At 40.5% G+C, this 23,723-nt stretch overlaps 1 protein-coding gene across 6 annotated transcripts in view; it reads right to left on the bottom strand.

Moving 5' to 3' along the window:
* The window catches only part of EDAR (ectodysplasin A receptor), a 110,096-nt gene that overhangs the window by 23,607 nt on the left and 62,766 nt on the right, over positions 1-23,723 (bottom strand). For all 6 annotated transcript variants that reach the window (XM_066577354.1, XM_066577360.1, XM_066577337.1 and 3 more), the window contains exons 3-5: positions 21,790-21,912; positions 20,351-20,532; positions 18,954-19,039 (exon numbers count right to left, since the gene is read on the bottom strand). In XM_066577354.1, coding sequence (XP_066433451.1) covers positions 18,954-19,039; positions 20,351-20,532; positions 21,790-21,912 — 391 coding nt within the window. The remainder of the gene's footprint in view (positions 1-18,953; positions 19,040-20,350; positions 20,533-21,789; positions 21,913-23,723) is intronic.

Raw genomic sequence — 23,723 nt, 5'->3', positions numbered from 1 at the left:
CCATGTGAGAAATTGCCTCTTTAAACCTAATAACATGTTGCACCATCTTTAGCAGCAATAGTTGAAAACCAAACATGCCTAGAATTTAATACCAGTCTTTTTACGCCACTGTTGAATCATTTTAGTTTAGTGTTTTTCACAGAACTGTTTTAATTTGGCATATTGGTATTTGCATGAATGGTTGATTTGAGTTGTTGCCAAATGCGTCTCTGTTGGGATCAAGTCAACTTTCATTTTGTTTTTCCTCTGCCACGGACAGTAAAGTTAACTTTAGCAACCAGTGCCAAGCATCTGCTGCCAAGGCAAATAAAGTCATAGGATTCCTCAAAAGATTCATAGATGCTCATGAAAAGAACATCGTTTGCCTCTATTGCCTCACTACTCAGACCACGTAGAAGGATGTAGGTGAACTACAGCTGGTGCAGAAGACAGTGACCATGGTAATTACTTTAAAACCCGACTATCCTCTGACATATTTATTAGGGACTTGTGAACCATAGGTGTTGAGCAAATAATTATTAAACTATGCAAAGTTGAATTATACCGAGTTTACCAGAAAATAAGACCCTGTCTTATATTAATTTTTCATCAAAAGAGGCACTAGGTCTCATTTTCGGGGGATGTCTTATTATAGTTACCTAGCAGGCTTGGTCCAGGTCCCTGACGCTGATATCCACAGTTCCGATACATTGCCCACAGTTCTCAGGCGCTCATACAACATCACCTCCTGGTTATGGGATTCATAAATACAGCCTCCATGAAGCCAATGGCTGTGATTGGTTCGTCAAGTGCTGCATTGATTGGTTCTTCCACCGCTGTTTAGCCAGTCAACAGCCATCGCGTTGTAGAGGCAGGATTTATGAATTGGCTGAGCCGCGGCCAATCACAGCCATGGCATTGGGTCATCCAGCTCTGCATTGATTAGCTGAGCAGTGGTCGATAAACCAATCACAGCCATCGCTTCCTGGAGGTGGGATTTATGAATCTCGTAACCAGGAAATTATATTGTACAAGTGACTAAGGACTGCGAGAACCATGCCGAACCTCTAGAGAGCAGTGGGAGGGACCTGGTAATGTATTTTTTTTTAATGTAGTGTAACTAGGGCTTATTTTTAGGTGTAGGTCTTATAGTTCAAGTCTCTCCGAAAAATAGGCTAGGGCTTATTTTCGGGGGAACTCTGATTTTTGAGGAAACAGGGTATATTGAGAAGAAATTAAAAAATGAGCAAAAATCACCAAGAAACTATCTGCAACAATATTAGTGTAGTGAAAAGTAATTGTCTGTAGAAAGGGAGAAAAATCATCAATTTTCACCTGACAAGTAGATTTAACATAGTTTGTAATTCATAGGAAAACTGCATTGTGTTAGGCTCCTTTTACATGGGGCGATAACTTGTTTGCATGAGCGAACAAGCAAAGTCTGAACTATTTATACAGGCAGGTAAATCGCTGAATTTTCATTGGCTGATCATTCAGTCATTCACATTCACTGTACCAGACTGAACGATCGCCATTTACACAGAAAAAGCAAACAATGATTCTTATGATGGCATAAAATGAATGACAAATGATAAGCAAACACATTATTGTTCACCGTTCAATCGTTGGTTGTGTTTACACTGAACCATTATAGTTCAAATTGCGCACAATCCAACAACTTTTTTGAACGCTAACCGTCCCATGTAAAAGGGCCCCTAAGCAGGTGCTACACAACATGTGGTCATATTATGGATGAGATCAGTGGGTAGAGGGAGTCATCAGAACGGATAGTGTAATGTAATGCGATGCATGTCAGATCTCAGCTGGAGCGCTGGTGAACTGCACTGAACAGTCTGTTAAAACGGATAGCAAGTTAAAACATGCTGGTAATACGAGAATCAGACAAAACATCAATTCATTTGAGTCTGATAATTAAAGGAAATATGAGGAGATAGGGATGGCTTGCTGTGGCCTGAAAGACTTGGTTTGCAATTTTAGATTTCTCAGACTTGGCATGGATTGTCTGGTAACATTTTTGTGGAGAGTGCAATGACGGCTGAAAGCCAAAGGTTTAGTTTACCTGGCTGGCTTCTAAAACGTCAGAACAATAAGCTGATGAGTCAGAGAGATGGTACTGTGGTCATCGGGGGGAGAGCTGACCAAACCAGGGGCACTAGCTGAAATAAGTAGTTTATATTTCCATACACAGGATTAACACAGGGTTGATATTGGGAAAAGATGAGAATGAAAGATGAAAATTGTACATGTACTGTCATGGGCTAACACAAATTACTAATCATTTTAGAAATAATACTGCCATACACCGTTCCTAAAACAGTTCCACCCTCGGAGCCCAAATAACAGTTCTATATAGTGGCTAACTAGCAATGTCATAGAGGTCCTAAATGAGTCCACCATACATTGCCCAAGTAGTAGTATCCAGTTAAGAGTGTCTGAAAGGGAATATATCATTTAAAAAGTTTTACCAATAAAAAACTGCTAGAGAAACATTTTCCATTTTTCTAATCTGTTTTTATTTTCTAATTGTAGACTTTTTTTTATTTTGTTGGCTGTACTATGGGAGCATCCATCTTTACTGAGATACATTTAACAGCATTTAAAGATACTCCTTACAGCAGCTTCATGGGTCATTCACACAATGGAAGGAGAGGGCGCATTGACTTGTATGGGAGACTGTTCTAGACATGTTCTGTGACCTGTGCAGAGGTCATTTCCCAGGGAGGGGAGTAGATATCTCAGCTAATCACCTATTGTGAATGCAGAATCCTGTGTTATCTACATAGAGGTGTTACCTCTCAGTGTAATCCTACCCATGATGTTAGTGAGATGACTGCTGCAAAGTTTTTTCTGCAGATCAGGAAGTATCAGACTATTATTGGGTTCTGTGGTCAGTGTGAAAAATGCTGGATTTTAGGATTTTGAAAAAAATATAGATTGTGGCTAGGGATGAGCGAGCATACTTGTTAAGGGACAATACTCAAGCGAGTATCGTCCTTTTCGAGTACCTGCCTGCTCTTCAGAAAAGATTTGGGTGCCGGCGGTGGTGAGCGGTGGGTTGCAGGAGTGAGCATCCCGCTGCCCCCCGCTGGCACCCAAATGTTTTCTGACGAGCAGGCAGGTACTCGAAAGGGATGATACTCGCTCGAGTATTGTCCCTTAACGAGTATGTTCGCTCATCTCTAATTGTGACCAAAAGTTGTAAAAAAAATCCCCAAAAATGCTTAACACAAAAATGGGATTTATAAAATAGATCATTTTCTGATGATACATTCTCTTTAAGGACTCAAATAATGAAACCTAAGATATTAGGTTTCTTAGTCTGCTGACACAAGGCCTAATGATATAGCAGCCACTAGATGGTGACCCCTGGCCCTTCTATACTAAGCTCTGTATTAGCATATGATAGAAAAAGGGGTAGCTTGTTATAAAAACTAGTTCTTTTTCCTTTCTTAGTACACTATGTATAACAGTGCCGCACATAATAGTGGCAAATGTGCTAACAGTTACTGTAATTATTCACAGTTCAAAGATGCCGTGATAGAGTGGACATGCTGACAGTCCGTTTCCAATCCTCTTACAGGCTCATAAGCTTTGATGCAAGAGGCCCCAGATCACCCTTAGAGCGGCTTTACACGGGTGTATGCGTTTTTGATGCGACTCAGTATAACACATTTGCGCTATGAATTAGTCTTTTTTGCACGCATATCATTTTACTGTACTTTTTGCTCTCACAAGGCATGGGTTTTTGTGCATGGGACTAGAGATGAGCGAGTATACTCGCTAAGGACAATTGCTTGAGCGAGCATTGTCCTTAGCGAGTACCTGCGGTGTCGGCGAGGGGTGGGGAGCAGCGGGGGAGAGCGGGGGGAACGGAGGGGAGATCTCTCTCTCCCTCTCTCCCCCCCCGCTCCCTCCTGCTCATGGCCGCAACTCACCTGTCACCCGCGCCGCCTCCCGAACCTTTTCTTCTGAGTGGGCAGGTACTCGCTAAGGGCAATGCTCGCTCGAGCTATTGTCCTTAGCGAGTATGCTCGCTCATCCCTACATGGGACACTACTGCGCCCCGATTTAAATGTCTGTTAAGCCTAATGAGTTGCAAATGTATTCTTTTTGTTGCAGGATTGCGCAGCGTATCACATGCATTTGTGCACCTCCCATAGACTTCTATGGGTACCTTTGGTGTGCAAATGTGCACAAAAGTAGAGCATGCTGCATTGAAATGACTGGGTTCTATCCCCTGAATAATGCATGTGCAAATTTTGTGCACGCAAATACACCCGTGTGAATCTGCATTTATTCTATGTTTGGTATTATGAAAAATATTTTTTGGCTTTATATTAACTTTAAAAAACCCTCTAAATTAAATCCAATTTTGTCACAATATCAAACTTTTCCATAGCACTGATAATAAAATACTGAACAAAAGTCGATAGCACAGTATATGCCAAAGAAATCAAGCAATGTACAAGTGATTATATAGCAATGTGCTCTGTAAACATGTAATTCACTTTCTCTATCCAACACACAATCCACTAACTGAAATCTAAGCCTCTAGTGAATTAGTAGGTAAATTCAGTTTACTAAGTTAACTTTTATGATAAATCATGATTGTTCTTAAGTCACAAAATGTATGTTAATTCCTTATATTGCAATCCACAGAAGATGGCACCAGGGCTGGAAGGAGATCGGACCTTAAGTACTGGGCAGCTGTAAGTAGATGTGAGGAGCAGAGCTGAAAAGGTCAGCCACAAAGTTCCCTCACATGTGCAGGAACCAATAAGAGATGGAGCAGGGATCCGTAAAATGAACAAATAACTTTACTGGGCAGCTATTATGTTAGTCACTTTGCAGAAATCAGCTGTACAATCCTCGCACACTCTTTAGAATACTGTGTCGTAGTTTGGAACTCTCCAGCAACTCTGTTACAGTTCACAGTACAAGTCTCAGGCCGCTGCAATGTGTAATGATCTTTGAAAAGATAAAGTCTTTCAGTTACATTGCTGGCCACAATAGCAATATGCAAACAACACTTTTCGAAAAGATGAAGGGGCATAATTACTTCGATTGCTTATGCCTCTTAATAAATTTGCCACAAGCAAAAGTATTATCCTCACAGCTGCACAGATTCCAGCACTCTCCATGTACAACGTGTTCCTTCAGGAGTGCAATGGTCATCATACAGTTAAACATGACAGAAAAGTGACCCAAACCAGAAAATGGCATGGGTTGTATAGCAATGCTGAAGGCAAGTGAAGGTAAAGAGTACAACTTGCTCAGAGCATTGTGGTGTGTTGTAAAAAGACTGTTCATAATGTTTCCAGAGAACTTTAATTCCAATCAGCTTTAATAGACTGATATGGTTATAGAGACTAATAAGAGAAGAGCCAGCACAGTTCGCTTTCTACTACAATTAAGAAAGAGACTGCTGCACAGGCTGTCAAATGCACCTTTGTAAAGGCCCTTTTACACGCAAAGATAATCTTTCAAACGACTGAAAGATTGAAAGGTTTAGCAATCTATTTTCATAAAATGTTAATGTCCATTAGCACTTCATCATCTTCATTTGCATGTAAAAGAACCTGCACGAGTTGTTTGCAGAGCCCAGCGTGTGTTTAAACACACGTCCGGCTGTGCAAACAGCTGCTGTCACATTCCATTGTTCCATTGAACATTGTGCAGTCTTTTCAAAGATGGGCGAAGTACATTCAAATGGAATATATCTGCTTAGTCTTTCCGAAGTGTGAACGATGGATTTTAAGTGAACTTAAATCCATCGTTCAAACGAAAAGAACACGATGCCTGCGTTTACATCTAACGATTATCGCTCATTTTCGTCCGCTTGGATGAATTTTAAGCGATAATCGTTGCTTCTAAAAGCACTTTTAGTTATAATGCAGAGATCGCTGCTAATAAATGTATCTCACTCATCCTTAGTAAAGAAAGGGTTAATTGCACAATGTGACTAAGTCCATTTCCTGTCAGTCCACCCGCACTTCACAATATAAAAATACTTTCCAAATACTGGTAAAGCTTGTGATTGTAATCCTGTAGCAGCATTCCTTTTTATCATTATTAGGTGTCATTTAAAGCCAGGCAAACACAGGCGTATGTAAACTGCGTATTACGCGGGCTCTGTACGCCCATGCGATTCGCGGTAACTCGCAGGCAATCAATTACATAGCTTTACGCAGTTCTGATCACATTAGTGTGTCAGAGTTGCGTAATACGTGAGCGCAAGAGCAAACATAGCATGTTCTATTTTGCAGCGTATATATGTGAGATAGAGCCCATTGTTCTAATTGATTGCATACATATGCAATTACATTGCTTTGCGACAAAGCAGGAGATATTTTTAAAAAAATGGTGTCCTGCGCATGTCACCATGAGTGAGTACGCTGTCATGCGCAGTACAATCTGGCCTCCATACGCAGCAGCAGGCAGGATCATGGCCGACTCCACCGCTGTAAAAATACTGTAAAACGCTGAGGGTTCCCCGCAGCATTTTTATGCTTACGCCCATGTGCACCCGGCCCAAATCTCATGCACAAAGCCTGTATAGTGACATTCAGAGCCCCTATGATTCCATATCATGTAGCCATAGGCACACCATGTAGCGCAATCTAGTTGGTATATCCAAATGAGTGATCAGTACAGTAAACATTTGCTAACACTAGATGCAGAGCTTCCAAGGACCATACAACAGGGACCAACAACATACTTTTATGTACTGCTATATGGTGTCTCCATGTGACACCTCTATGCTATGGTATGCAATTGAAAATTTTACACTTTTGTTTCTCGCAAATTCATACAAAAAACTTTCTATGCCTGCATGCGAAATCAGAGATATATGGGGCTACAGTATGGTGTTATAGATAACTATCGGTAGCGGTTCCATACAACTGGGATCTTTAATACGGCTATATACATAAACTCATATAAATGGTTACAAACTCGAATTCACAGATACCTATGTGAGGCTACCAACTACGCATGAAGCATATGAATGTCTCCAAAATTATATTTTAGTTACTTTTTTAAAGAATTTATTTATTACTTTTATTCTGCTTTTCACTGATATCAGAGACTCACTGATCGCATTGCCAGGAGCTGCACCAGATGATAAGAGACTGGAAAACAATTTAACAACAGTCCAAACATTCTGCTATGGAGAATGACCCAGACAAGTTAATGAAATAGCCCTTAAACCAGGCAACATGCCACAGCTATTCCAGAGCCAAGCGTAGATAGGTCCTGCTATTGTTTGAGCTGAATAGATTGGCTAACTGTAACTATAGAATTTAATAGCCTTCTCATGTGCTTCTATTCTGTACAAAATTGTGATTTTTATGTAATATTCAAAATGGAAAACACAATCTGTTCAATGTGCCTATAAAGAAAACCACATGTACTGGAAATCTAGCCGATCCCTGTTAACTTACAAAAAAGTCAGTCAATATTTTACAAGTTATTAAAAACTGTGCCTTTCGGCTACAGTACTGGGAACATTGTGCAGAGACGATGGAGGTGCGTTTGCTTTCTTGAAATATACACTTTGCTAAACAGAGCAGATTGTTGTTACTGTCTATGATAATATTGCACAAAAAATGCATGAGAGCCTTTTGGCAAATTTACTACTGTATATTGCATACAGGATACAATATATACTTTTTTTTATTGAACAGCTATTCAATTGATGTGGGAAGATAAATAAAAAGATAGACAGACAGAAAGATGGATTCAGTAAGACCTTTATGAGATGCGACCCAAATTTGCATTGAAAAACGTTTTTTAATGGTGGTTCTTTTAAAGAAGATGGCCAGTATGCATAGTATATGGCAGAGCTGAAAGTCAGTCACAGATAACCTAACTTAAGGCCCTTTTACACGCAACAATTATCGTTGAAACAGCCAAAGCGACTGAACAAACTGATGACATTTTTGCATAAAATTATATGTACAGATAATGGCTTTTAAACATCTCCATTCCCTCATTAGCTAAAGTAAACTCAGAATGAGTTGTTTGCTCAGGTGGGCATGTCTATGTGCCAGGGATTATCTGGCTGGCAGATTCCATCGTCTCCTGTCTGGCATGAGTAAACAGTGTACTCATTATGTTTGCAAGACAAACACAATGAGTACATTGTTTACTCCCCTGATGTCACCAAGCTGCTCAAAAGACTGAACAATTTGCATTCAAATGGAACAAATTTTGAGCGGCTTGCCGATGTTTTTTATATGGGCTAAAAAACAGCAGCAAACGATAAGTGAACGAATAATGCACGACTGCATGCGTTTACGATTATTGCTCACTTTCGGCCATTTGAACAAATTTTGACTGATAATTGCTGCGTTTAAAAAGGCCTTCAGATATAGAGTAGTATTTACAAAAAGTTGGCCTTTTGTGGAGTTTTTAGAGTAAATATCCAAGCTAAGTAACTGATTGTTATTGTAAATCTTATGTTGAGATAAACTATAAATGGCGCTGAAAAGGTGTGAACAAAAACAGGCAACAAGCAGCAAAAACAAATACTTTTGTTAAAAAATTAGAGGGAACAGATTGCATGATGTAGTCAAGGAGGCATTTGGCCCACGAGCAGCATTGAAATACCATCACAAGATGCTCTGGCATCTATTCATGGCTTGGTCAATAACTTACATAAGACTTCCAGTATTCATTGTTGGCACCCACTGTTATTAGCAAACATGTGCCCAAACCACAAAATGTATTCTTTAGCAACACGGCAGTAATTTCATCACTAACAATAGTGTAATGATGCAAAGCAGTAAGGAAAAGTATAATCAAAGATGTAAAGCAGTCAGGTCCTAGTTATCTGTTTCATGGGTCAGGCTGAGTAGTAGTATCCATGCATATTCCATAGAACTGGTTCTTTTCATACTATGAGGAGGATCATGCTTTTATTGGCAGGATATTAAATTCCTAAGAGAGTTATGGTCAGGGCATTGCTAAGACAATATGCCATCTTATGTCTTTTGATTTACTGTCAAACTAAAATGCATCTTCCTACCATATCCAGTGAATGCAATCACCTACAGCATCAAACGAACAATGAATTTCAAAGCAAGGACAAAATAAATTAGTGATCAAAGCAAGCAGAGGACGATTTTATGAATGCATAATAAAGTCCACATGAAACATATGTAAAACATGAAGAAGGAAGAAATAGTGGAATGATTACACTGGAGTATCACTGGTACTGTAGCAACATCAACACTTCTAGATTCTATAGATTCAATTATCTGATCCCATCATATATAAGAAAGAGCTGTGAAGAATTGCCTAATATTTAAATGATCATTAGGCTGTTATTTAGAACAGAGGGACAAACCTATAAAGCAATTCTACTTTTTTCTCCCCCTAGCTCCAGATGAAAGCAATTGGCTAGAAAAGAGGAAATGAAAGTCAAGAAAGGACAGAAAACACATGCCTACAAGAAAGGCCACAGGCCGAGACTAGGCCCTCGCTATTCAAGATGCAGGATTAGCGAAGAAAAAGCTTTCGCCATATGGTCGGATTCAGTTCTTTTTTGTCTACTTTTCTCAGTCACTTATTTCTGCAAAAAATATGGAGCTGGTAATAAGACTTCCTTTTAGCTGAAGTACAAAATAAGCTCCATAGGCAATTATGGAAACCCAGACAGTTGTAGGTTTTAATGCAAAAACGGTATTGAATATATATATATATATATATATATATATATATATATATATATATATATATATATATATATAAATTATACATACATCTTCAATCAGAAGATAAGGGTAAAATTCATGAGAATGTATTGTATCTCTAAAAAGGTCAAATGTCCTTAGATAGGTTTCCCATCACAATGATTAATTGTATATTATGGAGCTGTATTTAATTCGTCTACATCAGGAGGTGGCACCCAGAGTGCCTACAGCTCTGTATGATACAACGATGGGGACTTATGTGCCACTATGCAGGCTATGGGCACCTGGCTCCAATGTATGCATGAGGTCTTAGTTATGAACACTGTTGATATGTGGCAATAAAGTAAAATATATATTCTTTATATAGAAGTGCCTATAGGTTAATGTAATTTAAAAAATCTAATCTCCAAATGGGACTCACAATATAATAATTGCTAAGTAATTGCGAGATACAGTACTTAAAGGAAAATTGTCACATTGAACACGCAGTGCTATCTACAGGCAGCATATCATAAAGCAGGGGAAGCTGAGAAAATTGATACATAGTTTTGTGGGAAAAGCTTCAGTATAACTTGTATTTTATTCATTTACATGTCTGCTTATTCTGAGCTTAGTGGTCCAGTAGGCGATTCTATTAGTGATTAACAACTACCTTTAGCTGCACACGGGAGGTTTTTTTGCTGTGGGATCCATGGCGGCTGTCCGCACTGCGGATCTGCAGCAATTACTGTATATAGTATGCTATGGGAAATCGATTCTTCCAGCACACGAGTGGAAACCAATTGCGGCTTCCGTTCACGGATAACAAAATCTCAGCATGCTCCATTTTGGCGCGTATTCAGCCCGAACGGCTTCCATTAAAGTTAATGAAAGCAATCCCACCCGTAGCCCTTCCGCAATTGACATTACAGAATGGTCATTGCTAGACGATGACGCAGGAAAAGCAGGAGCTTAAAAAAAATCTGTATTGCCCATGTCAGACGGTGAGCCGTGGGGATCAGTCACAGTAAAGAAAAAGAAAAGAAACTACAGGTATGTGCGGGCGCCGCTACTGCCAGAGTCGGATTCCACTGCGGACTCCCGCATGTGGAATCCGGCTCTGCCGTGTGCAGGCGGCCTTATACACTTGCTCATACAAGGAAGGCTGTGAATCATTGAGTCATTCCACCCACTGGACTCCTATAGACAGAATAAGCAGGGATTTCAATCAATGAAATACAAGTTATACTGAAGCTTTTTACATAAAACTATATATCAGTCTGCTCATTCTGATGCTGATAGATAGGACTGCATTTTTATGATGACTGCTTGCCTTTGAAGGGATAATCCTATATCACGGGTGAGATGAGAATACCTATCTGCATACTCCGATCACCGATGAACATGATTATGTAAACAGCCAAACTGACTTTTATACACCTTTTCAGTAAAGGCCCTTTTACATGGGGTGACTTTTAGGGACTAAAACGCCCAACAGCTGCCCCAGCAATAATCGCTACTCTCCCCTTTTTGTGTAAACAAAGAAAGCAGCGCTCACCGATTGGTGGTGCAAGATACAGCAGGAGCAGGGAGAGGCGAGTATATGTGGTTTGTTATGTTGGTACATGAGGAATGGATTTTACAGAAAAATTACAACTCAGACAGCCTCTTTAAAGTTAGAAGTGAAAAAGTAAGGTTATATATTTGGGCTGATGCACCAGGTGGAAACCCTCCTTAAAACTATGTTCTGACAGTATTGTTTTGGTGCAGAGAGTGGATCCATAAAACATGAGAAATATAAAGCTATAAAGGGGTATTCCCATCTGAGACTTTCATGCCATAGCCACAGAATGTGTAATGAAAGCCTGATAGATGTCGGTCTCACTTTTGGGATCTGCACCTATCTTTAGTTCTGGTCCCCATTGACCCCAACCCAAATGAACATGATAGCTGGGGGTGGTTGGAACTTACTCAGACAGCCAAAAGTGCTAGGTCACTGTTCTATGTTATTTCTGGAACTTTTATTCACTTCTATGGGACTTATGGAAACAATGTAGCACAGCCCTCTTGCATGTTTCCATAGGTCCCGACCACCCTTGCCACCGTATTCGGCTGGACCAGGAGCAGTAGGGATCAGAACTAGAGATAAGTGTAGGTCCCAAAGGGTGGGGCCTGCATCCATTAAACTTTCATGGCATACCCTGTAGATATGCCATGGAAATCTCAGATAGAGATTTTTGTTTTATTCCAATTTTTTAACATCTTGCACAAACAATTTTTTTCTATGGACCTTTAAAGATGGAGGGTGAGCTCCTTTATGATGGAATACTTTCCAATGAAACGTCTATATGACTTTTTTCTTTAAATCAAAGTCCATGTTCTAATTAATTACCGGGACACGCAAAGCTTTTGTTTTAGGCATCTCTATACAGGTTCTGACTGCGTGTGCGGTTTTGCAGTAGGTGCCAAGCAAAGCACCTGCATGAGGAGGTAAACATACAGCTGCTACCTCCTAAAATTCTTTTGTGAATGGCCCTGTGTTCCTCAGATGTGAATAACAACAAAACCCAAGGTTTTAAGTGATGTAGAAAATCAGCTAAGATGTGTGGTTGCATTCTTCGCAGAACAATGCGTGCCTTGAAGTTGGGAGGAGGGGTCACGCCTCAATAAATTCCACACCGTATGTGCATGCTAATTACAGGTTCCTGGAATATTATGTGGGAGCAGAATTTGTTGTGTGGTAGATTTAGGAAGGTTCTAAACACAAGGTGAAGATATTCTAAATGGGAAATGTTCCTTTCTGCCCACAAACCAAAGCAAATATACAGCAGGTTGCAATGCATGATATCTGCTCTCACACACACCCTTTTTATTAGCTACTGTTCATTTAAATATGCTTCTGGATCTTCCTAAGTAAGCCATCTATTGTGTAAGGTACATTTAACATATCTATATGTAGCAGAAAATGCCTTCATGATTTTCTAACCCTATGGCTTATGGACTCTTTCACATCATTTTCTGGTGTGTTTAGATTATCATTCCCCAAATCATTCAAATGAAGGAAAATGAACGATAATCATTCAGTTTAATCGCAAACCAATGACTGAACGATGGACGAGAATCATGAGGTTATCGCCCGTCACTCAGTTTCAGCCGGCATAAAAATCAGCCGGTTTGTTCACTTGTTGGGCAGTTTAAACAATGACTGTTCAGTGTTTCATATAGGCATATGAAAAACTGAAGATAAGTGAACAAGAACGGCACGATTCTCAACGAGAATTGTACAGTCTAAACAGGCTGCCCAAGCGCTAATGAGCTGGTGATGATGTCACCAGCTGGTTCGCTTGGGTAAACGAGAATCGCGAGATTTCTGTTCTATCTTAAAGGGCCATAGTCCATACTGCCAGTTTACTAAAGATTAAAAAAGTGTAATTAATTGACGATATTGTGTAGGAAAGTGTGCTCCAGCTGTTGTGAAACTATAACTCCTGGCATGCTGAGACAGCCACACATTGTCTGGGCATGATCGATGTACAATGGCTGAAGAGCCAAAGACTGGAGACCACAGGAATATGGCAGCTATTGCTAAATATGTTGTGCAGTTCTGAGCCTACAGCCAAGAGAATACCAACATCATAGTGGAACTTCCAGCTGTCACTTTATTGTGCCACTTAATAATCAACACTATCACATTATATGTGTGGAGACACTGATGGTACTAGAAGCACCATATTTCAGTAGATGTTCACTGGGGCCTTAAATGTACTTCCTATAGTCTATCGTCACTCTGTTGTAAGATGGTCATACAGGTTGGACTTTATCATGCCTTAAGCCCCAGCATATGAGCACTGCTAGCATTGTCTAAAGGTCCATTTACACTAACAGACAATCAGGTGTTTTAAACATGCGCTGATCAATAACATCAGAGCTCGTTTACTGTCTTTACACAGTCCAATACTGGCTGTATTGGAGACGAATGATCATTGATCGTTAGTCTCCAATATAATATCATCAGTGTCAGCAGCAAATTCCTCGTTCACGTGGCAAGACGTGTCACCAAGAAAGTCAGCCAACGAATGGGCTTGTGTACATGGGCCTTAACTGTGAATTAGCTGCCTATTGATATAAACATGCATGTATGGCAGATCACAATTGGGGAGCATGGTTGACATGCTATCCTGTGTATAGTCAACATGAGGACATGTTCAACTACTGATTTATTATACACTAGGTGGACTGTCACACTATCTTATAGTTGAGAGGGATCCTTTATATTAGATAATAGTAATGAGTTTCTGAGACAGATAATAAAAAGCCTAAATGACTAAAATCTAGCTTTTATTATGTGGACTGGCTAAATCCACTTTTGAAATGTTATGTTACCTATTTCTAATTATCAAACTGTAACCCAATAAAGAATACATATATAGACTAAGAGTTGAAGTAACTGGCACATACTTATGGTCTGTGTAGATATGTATTTATACAAAATGAGGCCATAGAAAGAATACAATCAACTTTGAATCCAAAGTTGATCACTTACACTGTGATTCATGTAAGTAAATAAGGCTGAGAGGCAATGCAAGACATGGCTGATTGAGAAAAGTGGCCCTGTTTCTGGAATAAAACAGCCATGGTTTTCTAATCTCATACAACTTCTTTAAATCTTGGTACAAAGATATAAGGTTGATGGTTGAACAAATGATTATCTGATGGATGATCGTTTCATAGATGTAGCCATACACACTTTGGCCAAAATTGGCTGTTACAGTTGTTCAAACTGGCCATAAATGACATCGGGCAAGGGGAAAACAATCTTTCTGGAAATGTTCTTTCAAAGAAAGATTGCTCATGGCCAAAAAAAAATCTATGTAAAAATTACATAATCTTTTTGTCCGACCATTGAATGAAAATTTCAAACATGGTTTTACTTCTCTCCATATGATGACAGGATGTCATCAGTAGGCTAAAACGGTCATTTGTTGTTAAATTTCACCTGACGAATGATTGTTTTGGTTGAAATTTCCTATCTCATGGTAGTCTAATATATTTGGGGGCTTCAAATGAGGTCACTGTATGCAGCAATGTTTCACTTGCAAATGTTTCTCTTCCATCCATTCATTTCAGTGATTTGGAATATTGTAGTGTAAGAATGAATGCTCTTTATTGATACAGAATAGATATTTTATGCTTGCTTTCTTTATGGAGACCATTGGATGATGCTCATGGTAATGATATACTAATTACCTATCCAGTCTTTTAAGAAAGTGCGCTGCGATTTATCATGAAATGATGCACATTTATTTATTGTTTACATTGATATATTGAGAAGATAAAAGAGGCTGAGATGATTAGCTGTTATGGGTTAGTATTGTTAATGATCTTGCATAGTACAAGATGTGATGGGCAGTCTATGAGTTATGGAATGTGAGACAAGGACAAACAATAGTGAAGATCTGATTTTCAGTCGCTCTCAAGACACTTTAGACGTTTGTGTGCTCTTTTTTTCTTCTTGGAACCTGAGAAGAAAACAAAACACATGCAGTGAGGAAGTGTGGGGTCTGTTAAGAAGTGGGTTATCTCAGGAGGTGACTACGTACATCTAGGAGACTTTCTGGTGCTTTGCTGTATTTTCAGAGTAAAATCAACCGGCCAGATGGAAAGTTTAAGTAAATTGGGAAAAACTGGTGAAAGTTATGACTTAAAAAGTAAGTCATGATTAGAGTACAAAACTTAGGCATTCCAAGCATGCAAGAGTAAAGGCCAAGTCACACCCATATGTTGCTTGATATTGTTACTGATTCCTATGATTACTAATTTGTTTAATTCTATTCTACTGAGCTCTTATAAGAAACATACTAGAACAGATGTAACTGTTGTGTCCAGTCTTCTCGAAGTACCATACAGCATGGTCAATTGGCTATCCTGCTCATCATGTGTCCTTTATACTACTTTGAATTCTAAATTTGCTTCTATGTTTAAAATTGGCGCTTCACTTTACCCACTTTCAACCAGTGCACATTATGTTCATTGGCTTTAGGTATGTAATCTGTTGTGCGTCATTTGGATGGAAAGAGGTACTAGAAGTACATCTGTCCCGGATTAAACTTGAATAATCTTGGAATACACTCTGGACTTTCATTGCACAGTCATGTATCAGAGGTATAGCGATTCCTAAATTATAGACTGTCTGTAAACCTTTAGTTAACCAATAAAAAAACGAGTATTCACTTTAAAATACATGACATGACCTTAGGCTATGCTGCAGATATTTAATGGGTTTCTGAGTGCAATAAACTGAAAAGTGAAGGATGTCCAGACAACGTGCTAGAAGGTGACCAACCACACCCATGATGTGTCAAGAAAATATGCACAGGATATTGTGCTGAAATAACAATATGACCTCAGACTATTAAATTTAGCCTATAAGCTATAAAGAAAAATATTTAATTTGACCAGGGATTAACCTAGTTGTCTTGTGCCAGGTGGAGAAATGAAACACTTTACAGTTATACACTGCTGCATGACGCCTTTGTCTTACACAATCTAATGACATCCAGATTTTAATGAACTCTGTCCTTCCATCTCATGATAGCCCATATTGTATGATATCACTGGTTTGATAAGCGCCTGAATTAAAACATGGGAAATGTAATGGCATTACATATGCTGACATCTTGATATGTCTGTATCTCATCAACAATGAAGACAGTTAAGATGACTGCACGCTTACCAGAAGAACACTGTTGAGGTTCAAATACTAAAGAACTGAATACTGAATGGGATACATGTCCTTTCCTCTACATACACAGTCTCTATTCTCCATACATGTCCTCTCCGATTGTCAGCTGTGTTGTTCTTTATGGCTTGCGTACTGTAGAAGTCCATGATTTACTGTCATGTCTACAGCCTCTGCAGTAAATTCCTACTCGATAAAGGTCACACATGCACCATTCATATCTACTCCACCAGCATTTTATCCAAGTGCCTTGAAAAATTGTTACACTTCCAAATCTCTCTTCAAAATGCTTGTAGGTTGCTACATTTGAACACACTGTTTTAATTGAAAGTATAATCACTATATACAAAGCATATACCATATACTTGCTCTTTGAAAAACGAAGTGCTTATTGGATCCTTCCAATTTAGTGCGGTCTAGATTGTCTACATTACCTATGAAATCTGCTAAACCCATATCTTTTTGTACAGTAGTACATAATCGTTGGAGCGCGTCGTGAGCATGTGGTGCAGTTGTTACATGAATGAGCTTTAAAATATCCTAAATTGTATAAACTGGGCAAACACTGGTGTGTGGTAATGTACCGTAAAAATAGGCTATGGTATTTTTGCCCAGTATTGTGTGAAACAAGCATATATTATATCCAGAGAAAATTTCACTATAGAATTCTGTATATTCAAATGAGAATACAAAATTGGAGAGAATCGTTTAGAGAGTTATGATATATTACTTCTTGAGAAGCTTGGTATGAGCTCTTGGTGAACCAACCTAATCATCGTACCAAAACCGACCCTTCTATTACCATACTGGAAGAACTCATTTATACAATGGGCATTTTGACTCATATCAGTCAGTGTCAGGGCTATGTCACATTCCAACAGAAATAGTTACAACCTGCAAAGTTGACAGAATGTATCAGCTGTGACATGACAGGAACCCGGCATCTGTAAAGCTTATATGTTTTAGGTTCACATTTATTTTAGGCAGTCCGTAGAGCCTAGCTCCAGTGCATACATGTACACATAGGCCTACACATTAGATACTTTAGTCAAATCCTACAACTTCACTGTGATTGCTCAACAAACTAATGTGCATGACTATAGCCTGGCTGTCCCATGATGACTGTCGTCAGATGAAAGAAGGATTGGGCATATTTATCCCCCCAACGATCATGAAGATTTTATGCTACTATATCTGTGTGTGTGTGTAAAAAGGATGTACTGTGTAGTATATGTTGCTATGAAATGATGCATGTAACATACCACATGATAACCACATGTGTAACAGAAAGGTGATCATCAGAGTTTTGTAAGTAACCAATATTAATACCTTAAGGCCTCATGCCCACGGCTGTGTCAGACTCCTTCAGCGGAATATCACAGTGGAGTCCGACACAGTGCCCCCAAAGACCCCTACTCACCTCTGTGGATCCGCCAGTGAATTCCGTCTCACGCGCCGGTGACATGCGCAGTACAGTGCAGTGGCCAATGACGTGGCCGGCAGTGGGCGGTGACATGCAATTATGCGATACTTCCGCTGTGTTTACAGCGGAAGTATCACATGACAGACGGCTTCCATTGACTACAATGAAGCCGGCCACGCATTTTTCCGTGGCAATTAGAGCATGCTGCGATTTCTTTCACGCTGCGGAATTCTGCGGTGCACTTTGAGCTACTAGGTTCAATAGAACCTAATAGCGGCAGAATAACGCCTCGGATTTCCGGCCGGGGGCCTTAGCCCTTATCAAAACAGTGTTGCTTTGTGAATTCAGTGTAATGAACATATTTGTCTTACCATGTGTCTTAAAATAAACATTCAAAAATAGTAATTTCACAACAATAATAATACATGTATAGTATGTACAGCAGATTACTTTTACATTCCTACCTTGTCCTTTTTTTAATAGACTAATTAGTAAACTGTATAATCCCACCTGTTTTAGCTCAAGAGTAATCTGTAGTTTCATGTTGGGACTGCATATATTCTAGCTCACATAGATAGTAACATTAAACATGTATAACATATACTCGATCAATACATTTGAGCAAGTTCATATTTCTTGTGTGAGAACTATACAGCTTCTATTGAGTTTCTTACAAATAATCTATCTTCGTAGTATCTATAAAAGGAGAGAACGGGCTATGTAGTGTTCAAGGTTCTCATTTTCAGCATTTATGATGCTCATCCTCAACGACAATTGAATGATCCACTCTCAAAATTGATTTCATCAATGACTTACTTGGCAATGACTATGTTACAATTGGGATTTCCACCAGACATAAACATCCCTATATGTTTGTAGGAATGGTTCTTCATGCAAACCCCTTATAAAATGGAATTAGTTTAAATGATTCATCATTAGACAGCATCATGCAAACCCCTTATAAAATGGAATTAGTTTAAATGATTCATCATTAGACAGCATGCTTTAATTTAATATCCTGAAATGTATGGTGGTTTCTGCAAATAACATACTACCTTTACTGCATGACTACCATTAAATTATAGAATACCATGAAAGTTATTGTTGGTTTACTTACATTCCTTGACGCTTGGAGGTGCTTGGGCGCAAGAATGACAAACCATTGCATAAATGCTTTTGGGACGGCTCTCTAACATGTAGAATCTGGTTTGAGGATCAAAATGGTAATATTTAAAATATTTCATAGTAAAAATTGTATATTCATGAAATCTATGAGATTTTGTAGCAAACCTCCAATGCATTTCAAATGTTTACTTAAAAGGGTTCTCACTTTAATGGGACTGAGCTGCTTTCAGGCCATGTGACTGATGAATGGACATCACAGGTCTGAAAAGAGACTTCAGTGCTCACCCAAGAGCTGTGGCCTCTTCAGTCAGCTGATCAGTGGGGATCCCAAGAGGCAGAAACTGCCAATCAATTTATTGATGGCCTATGCTGAGGACAGGTCATCAATAGTTTAGACCGGAAATCCCCTTTAAAGGTTTGAACTTCAAAATACAAGGAAAGTGGTTGTATTCATGAGACAACTCCTTTAAAGGAGTTTGTTTAAAAAAGAAAAAAAAAATATATATATATATTTTTTAACTGCCAAAAAATAAACCTCTGAGCTCTGTGATTGGCTGCAGCATCCTGTAAGCAGTGCACCAGCAAGGAGAATGGAAATATAGTGCTGGAGTTGCAGAGATCCAGAATGGCTGAGTATAGCCATTTTATTAATTTTGGCAGTCAAACAAAATATCTCTAGAAACCCCTTTAATATTTATTCCACAAGACATCTGCCAGATAAGATGCAAATGAGGGAAGCATTCTTCCTCCTCCATATATAGTAATATAAGTGTTTCCTTATATCATTCATTCTATTTTAATTTGTTGTTTACCAAAAAAGATATAATTCCTTTTAGAAAATCTTGCTCTTTTAACAACTACGGCCAGCTTCACATCTGCATTGGAACCTCCAGTCGAGTTTCCGTCACTGATCCGACTCAAAATGCCAGAAGAAAAAGTGCTGCATGCAGCGCTTTTTCTTCTATCTAAAAGCTGGGTATCTGGGCAGAAAGCGGACTGACCCAACTATAGTCAATGGGGTCTGTCCGGCGCTGTTCGGACAGCAGGGATTCCCCTTTTCTGTTCCCCGAACGGATGTGAAACCACTCTATAATATGAATACAAATAAATAAATAAAGATACTGATTTCAAAATACATATTCAACTGTAATGATGAGACTATAAAAAGAGGGTCTGTTGTTTTCTTCCCTGGAAACAGTGCCTCTCTAGTCCATGGCTTGTGTCTGGTATTACAGCTCAGCCTTTTTCAGTCAAGTGGACAAATGTGTGACGCTGTTTCTAGGAAAAAAGCAATCTCAGACAACCATTGTAAATAACATTTTTATTTTTGGGAAACTTTAGGACATTACTATGATGTTTTTTTCCCAGGCTTGGTGCATATGATCTTACCCTGGAAGGCAGGGTCCACATTCAGCGTCGTTCTTAGAGTCCCCTGGAGTTAAAACTGTGGCTCGGAAAAGTACCTCGCAATCCTTGTGCCTCCTGCATATTTGGTAACCTCCTTTGGAATACTTGCCAGGAGGACAGGGAATACATCCATAGTCTTCATCTTTAGTTCCATATCCACAAGACTGAAATGACATAGAATAATTACATACCAGGAAACAGCAGCAAACCAATATGTAATTACTTGTTTCCAATGGAGATACAGTTGATATAAAGTGGTGCTATTGGGTCTCTTAGGCCTTTGTCACATGAGCAAACACGCATTTGCTTGCACATTTGTGCTGTGTTTTGGCGGAATGGGCGTTGTATATTGGCTCACGCATTTGCTCCTCTGCATTGACTTCTATGGGGACTTTTGGTGCCCGAAAACATAGGAAAATAGAGCATCCTGCGTATTTTTTTGTGCAACTGAAATTTGTATGCAAAATACGCGCATGTAAACAGACCCATTCAAATCAATGAGTTTTATTTTCTGCGTATTGCGCGCACAAATACGTCCACATGACACAGGCCTTTTACTCTCCTCTATCTCAGAGTAGCCTAGATTAGGGAGAAAGCTATATAGTTTTCTATTATATGATTTAGCATTTCCGTGTAAAAAGCTGTTTAACTGCTGACAGGACAATGACTGTTCTCCCTTTATAAATCCTAAGTGTGCATTCACACGTTGCTGATTTGCTGCAGATTTTGGTGCAGATCTGCAATAGGTTTCACCCCTTCAATTTGAATTTAATAAAAAAGGGTGAAATCTGCTGTAGGTGTGCATCAAAATATGCAACACAATTAGCAACATGTAAGTGCAATCTAAGGGCTTAAACAGACGATCCTGTTTGCACCATTTTTTGCACACGTGAATCTCACACGCGCAAAACGTGACAAAGCAAACCTATTGATTTCAATGGGTTTGTTCACATGAACATGTTTCTCGCGCAAGAAAGCTGCCATAGAAGTTTAAAATTAGGGTGAAGGGTGTGACCCTGTGGACATCCCTTGCAAGTATGCTCCGCTGCTGCGAGCGTATTTGCAAATATATTCGTCTGTGGAAGCCATAATACAGGAAAAGCAGATCATAACTCTTTTGCGGGTGGGGAAGCAGGACTCACAGGCTTTTGGTATGAGTCCTGCCAGCAGTTAAACAGCTTCAGCTGCAGACAAGATGGAAGATGTTCATGCTATTTCCTATACAATTGAATTATTGTCTTCTGCACGTGACGTGTATCTGTCTTTCCTGTGTAACCTGTGCATGAAGTAGCATTTGTTCTCCGGTAAACAGGAGAATATATATGAACTTCTGAGAAACATAAGCAAACCTCACCCAGTTCTATATTATGTATGTGTGTAATGGCATTGCAAGACAGAGCAGCATTGTTCTGGTTACTCACAGGATATGGCTCTTCCCCTGGTTCACACTCCGGACAACTATGACACAAACCCGTCGTCTGATTATAATATTCATTTTCACCACAATTCGAGTACTCGGCCAGAGCTGAATACACCAAGGACACCTGCAGTAAGAAGAAGAGACAGTAAGGACATCTCTACAGTTCCAGATTTCCTCATTTCTTTGACGATTTCAAGCTTTTTCGAAGAAGATTAAATCCATTGAATCTTGATGACATGACTCTAGCGCACTGGTGTACCTATAGGGGATGCGGTTGCACCCGGGCCCAGGAACCTTGGGGGCCCATAAGGCCTCTCTTCTCCATATAGGGAGCCCAGTACTATGAATAAGGCATTATAGTTGGGGCTCTGTTACAGGTTTTTCATAGGGGCCCAAGAGCTTCAAGTGACACCTCTGTTAGAGAATAGTGTAATCTACCTATGCTGTTAACCCGTGTTGGGTAGATGTATCAGGTGTTCACAGAGAACGATAACTAAAGCCTTTACCTATCCGATGCACAAGTGTCTCCAATAATCTTAGCTTTCATTCAATATATAATTTATAATCTTTGGTTTCTTCATATTTCCCCTTTGTTTTCATACTACAACTACTGTATATACTATATAATACCTCCTCATGTTTCCTCTCCCCCAAGGCCAGATTCACATGAGTGTATGTGTATTTGCACTAACATTTGCACTGTTACGTATTTGCGCGCAGCTGTGGTTTTTAATGTACTTTTTGCACGCGCAAAAAACCCACAGTCACAGTCCCGTTAAATTGAAATGGCTAATTAGCATAATTAGTTTTAGAAGTTCTATTCCCTGCACAAATACGCAGGAAAATAGAACATGATGCGTTGTTTTTGTGCAACAGAATTGCTCATGCAAAATATGTGCCTGAGAACAAACCCATTGGAATCAATGGGTTGTATTTTTTGTGTATTGCGTGTAAATTTTCCATGTGCAAATGTGTGTGGAAATATGGTTGTGTGAATAAGCCCTAAGTGGGATGAATTAGATACAGACTTGTATATCATATAGCTGAAAGGAATCATTGAGGCAGTTAAAGGAGATGTCTCGAGGAAGCAGTTAAATTTTTTTTTTGCCCAGTCCCCCCCATTAAGTACACATTACTAAGCCCCCCTGTAAATGACATTCCTAGCTGGTTCGTACTTACCGTTCCAGCGTTTCAGCAACTTATAAAAGTTTCCTCAAGATGGCCGCCGGCTCTTTCCCCGTCGCTCGCTGCAGCCCGACGTGCGCGCTCCCGAGACGCCGCCAGCTGTGTCACCATGGCAACCGGACGCATCGCAGCCGCCGACCAGACGCCCCGCAGCCGCCGACCAGACGCCCACCGCCAGGCAGCAGGTAAGGCGCTAGCCCCCGGCTCCCCAGCGCTAGACCCTCAGCCCAGGTGAAGGCCCCGGAGCCCAGCGCTAGTTCCCCCGGCCTAGCGGCAGCCCCCCCCGGCCTAGCGACAGCCCCCCCATCGCAGCGACAGCCCCCCCGGCCTAGCGGCAGCCCCCCCCGGCCTAGCGACAGCCCCCCCCGGCCTAGCGGCAGCCCCCCCCGCCTAGCGACAGCCCCCCCATCGCAGCGACAGCCCCCCCGGCCTAGCGGCAGCCCCCCCCAGCCTGGCGGCAGCCCCCCCGCCTAGCGACAGCCCCCCCATCGCAGCGACAGCCCCCCCCCGCCTAGCGACAGCCCCCCCATCGCAGCGACAGCCCCCCCGGCCTAGCGCTAGTTCCCCCATCACAGCGGCAGCCCCCCCCGGCGCAGCGACAGCCCCCCCGGCGCAGCGACAGCCCCCCCGGCGCAGCGACAGCCCCCCCGGCGCAGCGGCAGCCCGGCGCAGCGGCAGCCCCCCCCCGGCGCAGCGGCAGCCCGGCGCAGCGGCAGCCCCCCGGCGCAGCCCGGCGCAGCCCGGCGCAGC

Source organism: Eleutherodactylus coqui, chromosome 1 (genome assembly GCF_035609145.1).
Source record: "Eleutherodactylus coqui strain aEleCoq1 chromosome 1, aEleCoq1.hap1, whole genome shotgun sequence".
NCBI lineage: Eukaryota > Metazoa > Chordata > Amphibia > Anura > Eleutherodactylidae > Eleutherodactylus > Eleutherodactylus coqui.
This window is presented reverse-complemented; position numbering and strand designations above follow the sequence as displayed.